Genomic DNA, 14,170 nt, shown 5'->3' on the forward strand with positions numbered 1-14,170 from the left:
ATTCATTATGGATCACCATTGCTTTTGCACCCATGAATCCAGCTGGCCAGTAGGCAATGGAGGCCATTTGGGCTTTGGTATGGGTTTTTAAGGGGTTCTACAGTGACCATGCTACATCAGTGCCTGATAGGCAGCGTGACAGGGCAAAGAGTTGGAAGGAAACAGAACCTGCGATTCCATTCTTACCTTCAACACACACACACACACACGCCCCACCTCTGTGGAAGGACGCAGATAAACGGCAGGTTGCCTGACGCGCTTGGTTCATCCGGAATAAGTTTCCAAAGTGAGCGCAAGTTGCGGTCCCGCAAACGTCTGTCACCTCCCCCAACACCACCAGCAGCGCGAAGGCGGCGGCGCTGCGCCACGACAGCCCAAAAGGCGACCGCTGCCCTCCAGCAGAGGCGGCAAAAATGACCAGACGCATCCCAGACGCATGGCGCGGAGGCGCGGGCTGCGACCGCGTTACTCTCATGTGCGAAATAACAATCAACATATTTGTTTTTTCTTTTAAAAAGAAAGTCATCCGCCAGATAGGTATTCCTGACGCGGGGTGATGTCTGCGCACCAGGAATGAGGGTCCAGTTTTGGAGGAAAAAAAGAGGGTGGTGATGTTGGTGGTGATGGTGGGGGGGGGGGGGGGGGGGGGGGGGGGGGGTCTTTTGACTCGAATTAAGAGGCGGCATACATGTGGAGGGGGAAAAAAGAGAAAGGGATGAAGGAGGAGGGTAGGGATGAAAGTATTGGCGCTTCCAGACGCAGCGGCAGGAGCGTACGTACGTGCTTTATCTTGGCGGCTGAGTGTGTGACGTGATATTGCAGCCTGCTCCCGGAGCTCTGCGAGCACCAGGCACAGCGCGTCTATTCCTCTGTTTTAACTCACTGGCCCCCCAACATTTTACATCCACCCACTGCTGGATCCCTTCTTCTCCCATCCGCATTCTTTTCCACAGGGGGGCGAGCGACTTGCTGGAGAGAGAGGAAAAAAAGCTTTCAGTGGGAATAGAGACGCGGAGTCTGCCGTATTCATTTATGGCTTTTCTGTAAGAATCGCTCTCTTTTCCATCACTCCAAGAATTCCCTTTCTCTCTTTCTCTCCGTCTCTCTCTTTCTACCCCCACCCCTTCTCTATCCTCCCCTCTTTCTCGGCGGCTGGCGTGTGTTGTTGCGCTCAGATTTGATGGGAAAAACCCAGAAGAAAGACAAGAACCAGAAGAGGGGGACTATGAGCGGACAGCCCGGAGTGTAACGCATTTTTATTTGCATCCACTGAACCATCTTGTTGCGCCGGACTTCTATTGTCGGGAAATGGGGAGTATCGATTCACTGGAGGGCTGCAGAATTTATTAATAAAGGATGTGGCCAAGTATGCTGGAAAAATAGCCATAGCTTCCGCAGTGTAAGGTAAGATTAGTTTGCATTATTGTCAATGGAATGTGGGGGGGCTGCAGAAAGCTCATATGTCATGTCGGTTAAAGTTTATCCTGCCTGGGTGAAATATCAGTCCTGTCTGCTCATCACTGTGACGCCACGGAACTCATCACCTGCTGCTATTTGCATACTGTGCTTAAATTAGGGTTTTATAGGAGCCGATCCGTGATTTAGGAGGCTAGAAAACACTTCAGAGGCGCCGTGCGTCGAACTGACGCTGCATGAGATGCAGCCCGTATCTCTGTGTTCTCACGTCCTCTTGTGATCTTTAAAAAAAAACAGCCTGGCACTAAAAGCAGGCTGCAAATTCTTGCCTGCGGAATGCTGATTTCGGCCGCGGATCTTGCGGACTCATCGGGGTTTATCGTGACTGGAAAAGCTGCTTCTCTCCACACTGTCTCCTCTGTTCTTGGTGCGACACGCAGCGTCGTTGGGGATGTGCTGTTGCGCGCCTTTGATGGGGGAACTTGGGAAAAAAAACGCACACATTTTCCTGATTATCTTGACTATAGCGCGCAATCTATTCGAGTTGGGCTTTTAACGCCTACACACACGCGGCACGGGCGTGCGCGCACAGTTCGAGACTCACACTCACGCACGCACGTACGCGAGCTCTGCTGTGACACTGCTCACAGCTGCATTGCCTGTAGGATTAAAGCAATCAGGACATTGCAATGCATTCTCTCTCTCTCTCTCCCTTTCTCTCTCTCTTCCGCTTTCTCGCGCACGGACACAGTTGGGCGTGCGCGTCCACACTCTGGCACATGCTCGCACGTCGCCTCTTTATTAAATTATATCGTCAAATATGTTGAGCCCTGAAATTTAGGGACGCGGCGTGCGCGTTTGGTGGAGCACCGGTGCGCGCAGGACGAGAGCGGCGCACAGGGGGAGGAAGAACTGCGATTTGCAGCGTCTTTTAGTGGGGTTTTTCTTCCCTTCCTTATCTAAAACATGACCTATCGTTGCCGGAATAAAGAAGGAGGGGAGAGGTGGACTTTAAAAACACAGATCGCCCTGGTGAAAGGAGCAGCTGCCTCCCGCAGCAGCGACACGCACACTCTGGCGCCACTTCCCCCGTCCGCGTCGTGGTACCACCTATTCTGACTTGTGAACCACCGCGTTGTTGAAACCCCTTCAGAGATTGTGGCACAACGAGTACGACCTAAATCCAAATGTCTAAATGACTCACGTTACTGCGCCACCCACCCCCCACTCCAAAAAATAAATAAATAAATAAACTATAATGGCGGAAGTAACCACAAGGTGGCAATGTTTGCACAAAGTATGGTGTTGTAGAGGATGGGGGATGCAAAAGACACTTGCTGAGGTCAGTGTGTCCCCCACAACCACCACCCCCCCCCCCCCCCCCCCCACCCACCACCACCCGTGTTTCTTATAGGATGTCATAGCAGATGTTTGAAGCGCATCCCTCAGCCTCCACACAGCTCATCCATCATGTTCTCTTGCTCTAGAATTTCCCCCGTGTGACTCTCTCTGTCTCTCTTTGCAGGCCAAATGACATAGGATGAAGGCTGTTCGCAACCTGTTGATTTATATATTTTCCACCTATCTTCTGGTTATGTTTGGATTAACTGGTGCCCAAGATTATTGGTGTTCCACGCTGGTCAAGGGGGTCATCTATGGATCGTATTCGGTGACTGAAATGTTTCCTAAGAACTACACAAACTGCACGTGGACGCTGGAGAACCCAGACCCAACCAAATACAGCATCTACCTGAAGCTATACAAGCAAGACTTGAGCTGCTCTGAATATTCGTTGCTTGCTTATCAGTTTGACCATTACTCACACGAAAAGATCAGTGAATTGCTGAAAGTCAACGAGTCTATAGTGTACCTGTGCGATACAAAAAATATTTATGTCTTTTTGCTGTACGACAAGAATTTCGTCCAACTGCGGAGAGTTTTCCCGTACGATTATAACGGATTGACGCCGCAGAAGCTGGACGAGGAGGAGAAGTCCATCGTGGAGTTTTTGGTGTTGAATAAGGCCACCCCCAGCCAGTTCGGGTGTCAAGTGCTCTGCACATGGCTGGAAAACTGCCTGAAATTAGAGAAAGGGACGGTGGAGACGTGTGGGATCGTGTACACGAAATGCACCTGTCCTCAGCATTTAGGCGACGGGGAATCGGAGAGTATGCTCATGCTTAACAACGTGGTTCTACCTTTAAATCCACAAACAGAGGGCTGTTTGTCACCCCAGCTGCAAGGTGGGCAAATCTGCAATCTGAGTGCAGAAGTGAAACGGCCTCCCAAAGAAGGTGAGTACCCTCTTCTCATGGCTCTCATGCTGAAGTAGACGTAGGCTTAATGGACCACTGTAGCCATAGTCATGTCAGTCAAATGTGCACGTCAATCACTCCCTTCTCTGTCCTATTGCATGTTTGAAGTGTGATGGCCCATGAAACAAAGAGCACACATAGATAATGTAGGCTGTAGTTGACTCGGAAACGTGGCGGCGTAAAGAACAATGCTGCCCGAGGAGTCGGGCGTAGTGAAGACCACGGCAGCACGAAGCGAAGCACCTAAAGGGGATCTTTCATTCCATCGGACTGGATTCAAGCAGCACTATCAGTGCTGTGAATTTAAAATGGCTGTTTTTCTACATATCGGCCCAGGATTAAAATGGCTGCAAACCCAAAAGATGTGTGTGCATGTGTGTGTGTGTGTGTGTGCCTGTGCATGTGTGTGTGTGTGTGGTACATTTATGACAAAATGGGAAATGCTGGCCAACATGAATGCAGCGCTCTAGTTTTTTTTTAATTGACTTTTTCTTAGCAACAATCGAGATCAGTTTTGGGGATTTGAGCTTAAACATGCAATAAAGTGTTGTCATTTTTGAACTTTATTTTGAATTGAGCAATAGATTTCACAAATGTAATTGACACCGACTTACATTTTATAACATAATAACAAAGATAACAAAGCCCAGTGTTTTAATTGGAGATGCTTCCATCAATATCGAAGCAGGTTGCCTATAAAGCAGGAGTTATTCTGCCATGTTTCTACGGTGGCCTAGAATGGACAAACTAACCAAGCTTCAGAATCCATTGAGTTCGCACGAAGCTCTACTCTCTAACCTTCGCAGTTGGAAATCTAAATATCTCCACAACGCTAAATGTCACACGTGGAAATATTATCGGAGGTGCTTGAGAAAAGTTGGATTTGTTCCCCAACAGTCGCCACAGGTGCTCTTGAAAGGGGGGGGGGGGGGGTGCAACGGGTGGCGCGACACGCGTGGGTGGGTGTACACAATATAGCTAACAATAGAGGCCTTCATTTCCCGACACGGCAGCGGCGGGAAAACCCCAGAGACGTCTGTTGCGCACTCCAGAGAGTAGGTTCGTTTACCGCCACGCGGATCGGAGGGGCATTAATCACGACACGCTGAACCAAAAATAATGAGTCAACCCAGAGACATTCGGGGCGCAACGGTACTGATAGCAGGGACAATGCCATATCTCCCTCGCGGCGCGTGCCAACGGAGCTAGCTGACCCGCGGCAATCGATGTATTCCGTGATTAGGAATCCGCCACCTGCACCCGGCGACCATCGTCTCAAATGATCAGGAGACCCACAAGTCCAGAAATAAAGAATTTTGGAGCGCTGCGCACGCTCGCCAAGAGCATTTAAACAGACGTAAACCGACATTACCCCCCTGTCCTGCGCCGGGAAGCGTGACGGCGTGTTTGTGCCAGACGTTACATAAATTTTGCGTTCACATCCCACCACGCAGAAAAAAAAGCCCCTATGCTTCGAAACATTTTGACATTTTTCTATCAGCATGTTAATAACAGCTTAAGAGCACAGCTTATCCACCCCACCCCCCCTCCCCAGAAGGTTTTTCCACGAGCTTCTATTTATAGGGTCGCCCGGGTTTGAATAAATCCGTCTTCATCTGGATAACGGGGAGATCGCCGCTGGGTTTTGAAAAAGCACAGAGGCTTGGCGGCAGCAGAGTGGGTGTTCCCGAACCAGAAGAAAGCGTCACAAACAATTGACAAGGGCTGCGTTTGCGGGGAATAGCTAGTCTTTGATCAGTGGGGGACGGCTCCACAGCACATCAAAGGCAAGCCGGGGCCTTGATGTTGTAAACCACAGCAGAGGAAGGTCCGAGATGGGAGAGAAACACGGTTTAAAGGTTAAAGCTCTTTCAGGTGATTACATAGACGGAGCCATTTACAAATGTCACAAAGGAACCCTGAACCGCCCCTGACGCCATTGTGTTTTTCTGTTTCGCGATCCAACTTGATTTGGCGGGGGTAAACGACAGATCTCACCTCGTCCTGTTTCGCCTCTGCTTCTCCCCACGTCACGTGCATCCGAGTCAGGCGGCCGACCGCTCTGAGCTGCCCATAGGTGGGTGACGTATTGTCTGTGTCAGCGCTCTGACGCTAACGTGATCTGGCTCTTTCCTTGCTTACGGATCATCCCCTGCGAGTCCCGGGGGCGGGGGGGGAGAGAGGAAGTCGAATTAAAAGCCAGGTAGATGGCGTGTGACATATTATCTCCACTTGCACCAATTTCATATTCTCCAGTGCGTGGCTTCTGAAAAGATTAATCAAGGAGATAAAGAGGCGTTTAGCTGTCATGGACGGGAGCGGAGATTTTAGAGTCGGCTCTCACCCAGCGAGCCGCCCTTTCACTGTCCAATCCTGTGCAAAATCTGGTGTTTACATGTGTGCGAGCATATAATCCTTAAATTCACAATGTAGCGCTCAAATCGCTCAAAATTGCACTTGGCTGCAGGCAAAAGGGCAACATCATCAGGCCTGCTCTTGTTTTGCGGCTCAGCTGACGTCCTACATCGGCCTTGCCTGAGGAAAACGGCCGTGTTTTTGGTCTTGTTTTAGTTGGATTCAGAGAGCGGGGGGTCAAACAGCCACGGCTCTTTCAAAAGGAACGAACCGCGGCCCCTTGTCCTCCCAGATAATCGCATACAACCGGGGGACGGACATCCGCGACGAGAGGATATTTTTTACAGGACAATGCAAAGAAATGCTGCAATTCCTGACAAAATGCGTTGGAGAAAAAGACCAATCTGATGTTTTCCTGCAAACAACGTCAGGCATTTCATTCCGTGTCGCGTGCTAGCCTGGTGGAGTATGACAGCGTCTGCAAATGAGGAACAGGAAACTGATTATTCTGCACAGGCTCATACGTACAAGATATCCAAATAAATATTTTACGAGTCCACAACGTGGGCTTCAAAATCTATTGTTCCTGCGAGGGAACGATGTCCTGCGAACGGTCCCCTCGGTTGTTCTGTACTTAAAAAGGAAGCGTTCAAAATAACAACACTTCAGTTAGAGACCCAGGCTGGTTTTCAAAGGGAACTCAAATCCCCCCCCCCCCCCCCCCCCCCCCCCCCCCCCCTTCCCCCAAACAGACAGAGAATAGGAAGATTGACTGTAGATATGAAAGCTGATTTAATTTGAGAGACACTTCCAGACAAACTGCAGATGTTTATCTCCGCAGCGTTTCCATAATCACAGGGATGTTTATTTACTTATTCTGGGCGACGCGGCGCCGGCGTGTAAAAATGGCGACGCGGCTCTATTGGCAGCTCAGATGTGTGCGCGAAGCCCTTTATTGCAGCGTCACCCGCCAAAGTCCTGAGCACTGCAGCAGCTCGGCCTGGATGCTTCACATAGTGAGGCCTTTTATTCACTTTGGATCTCAGTCAAGTCGCTCAGTAGTCACACTGCATTATACTCAGCACCATTGTTCGGTACACTTGGAGGCCATTTTACTTCCAATTCAGCGAAGGGGAGATCTGAGCTCTACAGCACAGAATCTGTTTGGGTTGTCGTGGACCTGAGCCTTTGGCCACAGTCAAATTTCTGTTTCAGCCAGTGGAACAAATATCGCACAATAAACTCATTTTAACCTATATTTCAGGCCCAGCGTATCTAAGTGCACGTGAGGGGGGGAGGGGGGATAGGATCTCATCAGTCTCACAGCTTCAGGCCTGTGAAACAGAACGCTGCTCCAGTAAAACACGGGTCCGCTGAAGGATTTATGTCAGACTATGATAATCAGGAAGGAGGCGAGCAGTCCCCCTTCCACGCACGGCTCAGATATATGCACAAACTGTATATATTTTCCGAATGGCCCAGTTTTAAGGTGCTAAAATTTATGAAGCTCCGAGGTGCTGTTTAAATTATTTTGCACTGTGAAATCAAACCACAAAAATTGATGACATTTTAAAGTTCTGAAACCGCACATGGGTGCAAAAGGATTCGTCTGGGCCATAAAAGCAGGCAGCATTTAAGCTAACAGCAAGTTATGACCCATGAAGTCAAACGCATCACCAAAAGAGGCCTGTATTGTCGCACGCTAAAGATTTTTAAAATGCTAATGCCAGCAGTTAGCATCCATTAAAGTGTTCTGATGAGTTTTGTTATCCCGTCGCCATCGCAGCCAAAGACGTCGCCTGGTTTTCAGGTGCGGTTGAGGTGAATTTCCGTGTCGCAGAATGAGGGATTGTGGATTTCATGCTGCATTGCGCGATCCTGGCAGGACCTGGCAGGAGATGCAGATCAGCTGCAGAACACTGCGGCTCATCCGACGTGGATTTGCAATTGCGGGCGTGGGGGCTCAGCGTCGACAGCGTGGCGATTGGAGCGTTAGCCCTCCTCTATCCTCAGCCTGAGGAACCTGCCTCAGACTTTATTAAAGCCTCGTGCTGTCACAGCTGAGATGCAACCAAACAGGATGCAACCTAACGCTTCGGGCTTCCAATGAGTCCTGAAATAAAATTTCATCCGTCTGGATGTGATTAAGTGTTTTCAGACGCCGAATGCAGACCTGCTATATTTAATTTAGGTGTAGGATGATTCAATTTATCTCTAATTGGGGGGACGCATTTATTAGCAGACCGCCAATCATTGGGCAGAGAAAATCTGCATTTCCTGAATTAGCGCATTCAGAAACAATTGGAAATAACAATTCCTATATGGAATAGAGCAATAATCTCCCTAATGCAGTGATGAGACCGTACAGTTAAACCCCCCATAGGCTATGGCGATGATGTCGGGCCACAGCATCAATAGCACATCAAATCTTCACGCGTGGCTCCTGCTTTGAATTCCTCCTTTTTCCCGTGAGGTGAATTCCACAGAGCCGGAGATTCTCCGTCCTGCCTGTCCACGCGGCACCATCTCCCTCCACGCTGCCGGAATTCTCCCCGAAACACCTGTTTTTAATCGCATCTATCATTAATCTCTGACCGTTTCATTAAAATGCAATGCGCCTAAATCGATCCCACCGTCCTGAGAGAAGGGACGATGAAGCGGAAACGGCGTGATACTGTTTAAACGCTGAGAAGTTAAAGGTCAAGTCTTTTTTAGGATTATTTTTCTGGCTTCTTCATTCGAAAAAGAAAAGCTGTTTTTAATTTTAAAATCTATTCCCCCGTTTAAACCTGTAGAGTTGAAATACCCGACAGAGTCATTAAAAAAATAAATCAACCCCCACCCACCCACCTAGTCCCCCCGTCGATGCGGCGAGTTGAGGACGGGCACGCCATTATTGCAATCTGTCTTCTCATTTCACCAAATCTTGCACGCTTGTCCTTCAGAGACCTGATAATGAGCAGGCGTCCATCTTGAAAATGGCAGCTTTCGATTTGTCCAACCAGCAAAACGTGTCTGTTAGCCGTGTGTTGCCGACTGACCCGACCAGCCGCAGACGCGCTAACGTGCACTGAATCGTTAATTTCGCCGTCTTTGATCGGATAAAATAGCAATTGTTGGGCGCTGGGGGCCCCTCGGTGGAGGAACACGTATTACTGCATTAGGCTGCAACGCGTTGCTAGTTTGCCTGATTACAAAGGAACCAAGCTACACTTTCTGACTGAAACGTGACTCAAACGGCGCCCTCTCTCTGTATTTTGCAATTTATGAACTGAGATCCACGACCCCCCCCACCCCCCCCCCCCCCCCCCCCCCGCCTGTAAATCAAAGGCAGCGGCTCTGTTGCGCTTTTGTTTCCTTTGACTTCAAAAAGGTTCCCATACGAATGCAGATAATGATAATGAGTCTGTAGATAAAAGGGTCTCTTATTACGCCGCCATCAGTGTGCATTATTCAATAGGATAACATAACATTGTTTTCCAATTGCTGCCATATACAGAACTAAAATAGAGGCAAACAGCCTTCCATTATGTTGCCCCACGTGTTCTGTGTGTTAGGTAGACCCTTCTGAAACAAAAGCCCCAGAACCACATCTGACTACTTCAATTTGGATGGATAATGATCAGACTGAGATGTTTAAACAGACACAACAACAACAACCTCTATCTTTTCGGGCTCATCACGCTATATTTGTATCTTTTTTACAGTCCAAGCGGCGCTGACGTAAATGACGCCGGTTCTCTGCTCCGCTCATGCATGTTCCTGATTTTTCAACCCAGTTACTTTTGGCCTGTCACTGGACGGCTATTTCGGCCCACAAGAGGAGAGTCATTTGCATAAACATCCGCCCACAAAACCTGGCAAATGAATCTGTCACTCAAAGCGACTGTCTCTGCGGCAAAGTGGGGAGAGAAATGCCTCTTCCCCCCCTGGAGGGGCTGCTCTAACTACCCACTGGCAGCCCCTCGCGTCCCGTGTCGCCATAATTGATGCCACCTTTAAACTTGAGTAAACTTGTGTGTAAACTTGTAAGCGATGCTGTGGACCAGATAAAACGCAATTTGATTCGGCTCGCCCACCTATAAAAATAGAAATGCCCGTCCGTGCATATAATCAATGCCTCCGTTGGTTTTTGCTGGCGGATGAAGGAACCTCGTAAGAACCACAGCCGCTTTTCTTTTGGTCAAATGTCTTTTGGCTTCATGCAGGAATTCACCACAAAAAGTGCACCTTAAAGGAAGTGGAGCCTGTGAGCTAGTGCAGCCACATAGACACTTACAAGTCCAATCTCATCACCCCCCCCCCCCCCCCACACACACACACACACACACGGCCTTTATAATTTGGCAGTCTATTTAAAGCTGCAAAATTTCCCATCATTCTCGGTGGCTGTCAGTGTCACCGCTGCCCGGCGTGAATATTGCTTCATGAACTTTCAGCCCCGCGCACCGTCCTCCATCCCGTATCTGCCGCTGCGCCCTGTTGGGGGAGTTTTTGGGACATTTTGTCATCAGTCACCCGGCTCTCGACACTAATATGCATCTCTGGGGAGCGATGAGAGCGGAGACTGGAAACGTCCACGTCACGTGTCCGTTTCCTGACGTCGGAGGGAGTCGCGACGCCCGCTAACATTTGAAATGTTAGCGGGCGTCGCGCTTCTTTTAATTTACATTTGATGTTTTTCATTATCTGTTTTGTTTCCATGTCCAGAAGAGGTGTGAAAATGCCTAAAGATGAACTCAGAATCACACAGTTGTGTGTGTGTGTGTGTGTGTGTGTGTGTGTGTGTGTGTGTGTGTGTGTGTGTGTGTGCAATAAAATGATAGGCAATAAAACATAACAGCACTCTACACACACACACACACACACACAAATGGTACAGATGGACTTTAGATTTATGAAATCTGTTTTTGTTGTTGAACCAAAACTGACATTTTAAAGGTGTACTTTAAAGAAAAGGCCTTTCAGGTGCCAGCTGAGGTGTTTTTCACTCTCCTCAATGCATCACATGATATGTTGACACTTTCCTAATGCAGCTACGCTCTCGCACCTATGTGATCACAGGGAAAAACATGATCACACAACTTTTATATGCAAAATTATCTCCAGTTACGTGTAAGTTTTGCATGGATTTCAGTATCTCAGGAGACTTTCGAGATAGCTCTTGGCGCCCTGCCTAAACTCAAAGGAGATTAAAAATCTGACCTGGAAAGACTTTGATCCCACCCTGAAAACGTAATTACCAAAGTTTTCAGCCCAGATATCCGCCGTCTTGAGCGGCAGCCTGGATGCTGGCGCTCAGCCCTTGTTAATGTCATAAAGGAGCTCATATTACCGTTTGTCAGGGAGCGTTTTGGGTATTTGATGATTCGGCAAATATTGGGGTTGGACTGACGCCTTCACCTGATAGTGAAAGATGAAAAGTTAAAGGATAATAAAAAAGTTATTACATTTTATCCTTTGGGGCTTTTTACTATCTGTATCAAATTTCATTGTCCTACATTCAATTACTTTGCAGAATGAAACCTGTAAACCTGCTGGAGGTGCAAAAAAGGGAAGAGTCAGTGAATTTAGCAAAAGTCTGTGGTTTCATCCTTGTAATGACAGAGTCCAGGTAGTAATCTCTGCTGCCCTCCAGCAGCTGTCAGCCAGCTGGCCAGTTTACCCTCGTGGTCTTATTAACAAACCAGTAAAGGTGGGAGACAAAAGATGGTTTCACTGTAGTCAACACGTCCCGGCAAAGCATTAAATGGATACAACGGCGACCACAACAGTCGTCGTATGCGTGTGAAGTAAGAGCAGCGTGATCCTTGTAGTCTCTATACAGACGTGGGCAGAGTTAAACGGTAAACACAGCTGTCATTGTTTTTAATTAAGATGAAACATTCAAAGATGCATAAATAATGCTCAATCCACACATGCTTCATTTTATCCGTCGACAAGACGAGTACAACGGGAAGAACTACCCGGTTGGGCCGTGGCCGTGGAGACGTCTCTGGCTCCGTCCTCCCTCGCCAGTTCCTCTCGTTTCACCTTTGGTAACATTTCAAAAGTGACTACAGCCAGTAGAAACTATATTCACCTCTATTTCAGCCCTGGTCTCAGCTTCCTTGTCAAATATGTTTGTTTGTCCTTCCGCAATCCATCCATCCAATTTCCTGTTATCCTTTTCCTACCCGAAAGTTAGAGGTCAGGGGTAGGAACACACCCCAGTCAGCTCACCAGCCCCCTCCCAGGGGAACACACACCATTCAGTCACAACTAGGGGGGATCAGCAGGGGGTGTAGACCACCTGAAGGCACATACCGACTGCACAATCCCAAAAATGACACATCAAACTTCCACAAGATCTTTGTCGGTCAAGGTCAGAGCGCCACACGGGAGACAGAACAGGAGCCTAAACGCTGGCCATCGAGGCGGACGAGATTTTAAACTTGATTTATTCAACCACCGAGTGCAGCACGGGAACAGGACAGGGGGGACGTGATAGTTTACAAAGGACAAACATAAATCCACAGAGGACACGATGAGTAATTGAACTGGGAACGAAAAACCAAACAGTCGGGATATACAACAGGGGGGAGAAGGCAAAAAAAGAAGTAGCACGATGGAAACATGGACACTTTCAGGGAAGCAGAAACCAACATGGGACGTTGGGACATCGGACATCATCTATGAGAAAACAGAGGAGTGACAGCCCGGCTTGTGTACTCAAGGGATGAGGGGGAGGTGGCAGGAGGTGAGGAGGAGCAAGTGAAAGCAATCAGGAAAGAGGGAGAGACTTGGGGAGGACACAGGTGGCAATCAAGGACGGAGGGAGGACAGAAGCGGACGGGAAGAATCACAGGTCCGGAGACTGTGCAGTGACTTTAATGTTCCTCAAGGCTTTTATTTTGTAGTATCCAACAAGGAGCAGCCTCAAAGTCTTGACCTGTCTTTACCTGTGGCAAATCCCACTCCAGCGGAATTCCGAGAGTACAGGAGGACCGTCGGACGGGCCGGTCGGACCGGTCGGATCGTACAGGAGCAAAGTGCCTCAGTGGGTGGGAAACATAATAAAAAGTGAAGGAGAGAAGAGGCGCTCCTGGGAGAAGACTGAACATTACCGAATCGATACCGTGCTACCGAAGAATGGCCACAACTCTCAGACCTGCTCCGGGTGGGTTGGGGGGGGGGGGGGGGGGGGGGTCTCTGTTGCTGCCAGATTAGGCTCACAGGTCCCCCAGCCAAACAGGAAGCAGCATATTAGGGATGTAAAAAAGAGAAGAAAACAAACGCTACTATGCAAACGAGGGGAAAAAACAAGTGTCACCTGCGATTAGTTAATTGCCTCTCAAGAAGTCTGCAGCAGCACAAATGAGACGTGTCCCGGGGGTGCGTCAAGAACATGGTGACATCACCACGAGGGGAGGTCGCCGGTGCAGCGGGCATCGTGCCGCTGCGCCTTCCAAACAGTCGGGGATTGTATCGGTGCTTTTGGGGGCCAGCTGTTCTGCGTATGATGAAGCATTAAATCCGGTGTGACTTCCCTGAACATTCTGCGCACGTCTATAATCTTTTCCCCGGTCTTTGATTTGCTGCATTCAAACACACCTTTGTTTCTGAAGGAAACATTAATGGAGCCTTCCTCCGAGTGAGGCGGCTGTGCGAGCCTTTGATTTTGCCTCTTTGATGCACGCATCTATGAAAAGAGGTCACGTGGCGGCGGCGGCATGCACATGTGTTTGGTGCACTATATCAGGCTAATGAACGCAGAGCAAATGGCAGTGACGTGATAATGTAGCCTGTAATTGCCCTGTGATTCTCAGGCCACATCTGAGCCGCGTTCGCTTTCTGTTTAAAACTCCTTTCTTGCACATCTCCGATCGTCATCAGGACTCAGAATGAAAGAGTCTCTATCATCTTCTCCCAGTTAGTAAAAAGTTGTTTTTTACAATCCCTGGTGATTACCAGCAATATGCAAATGATCAATGCAGCGCTATTTAAAGAATCCAACTGGATTTTCTTACACAGGAAACAGGAAATATTTCACCACAGCTCTCGTGATGGAATCTCTTCTTCTGAATTAAATGCAAGACAGTCTG

At 48.7% G+C, this 14,170-nt stretch overlaps 1 protein-coding gene across 8 annotated transcripts in view; it reads left to right on the forward strand.

Annotated features, from left to right (window-relative positions):
* Positions 1–770: 770 nt before the first annotated feature.
* The window catches only part of adgrb3 (adhesion G protein-coupled receptor B3), a 76,809-nt gene continuing 63,409 nt past the window's right edge, over positions 771–14,170 (forward strand). For 2 of the 8 annotated variants that reach the window (XM_029835191.1, XM_029835192.1), the window contains exons 1-2: positions 775–1,404; positions 2,942–3,710. In XM_029835191.1, the coding sequence (XP_029691051.1) occupies positions 2,957–3,710 (754 nt within the window). In that variant the 5' untranslated portion in view covers positions 775–1,404; positions 2,942–2,956. Of the gene's footprint in view, positions 1,405–2,941; positions 3,711–14,170 lie in introns of all 8 variants that reach the window. The other 6 variants (XM_029835188.1, XM_029835190.1, XM_029835194.1 and 3 more) reach the window with 5 other exon arrangements.

The sequence above is a fragment of the Takifugu rubripes genome, chromosome 4, assembly GCF_901000725.2.
Source record: "Takifugu rubripes chromosome 4, fTakRub1.2, whole genome shotgun sequence".
Lineage (NCBI taxonomy): Eukaryota > Metazoa > Chordata > Actinopteri > Tetraodontiformes > Tetraodontidae > Takifugu > Takifugu rubripes.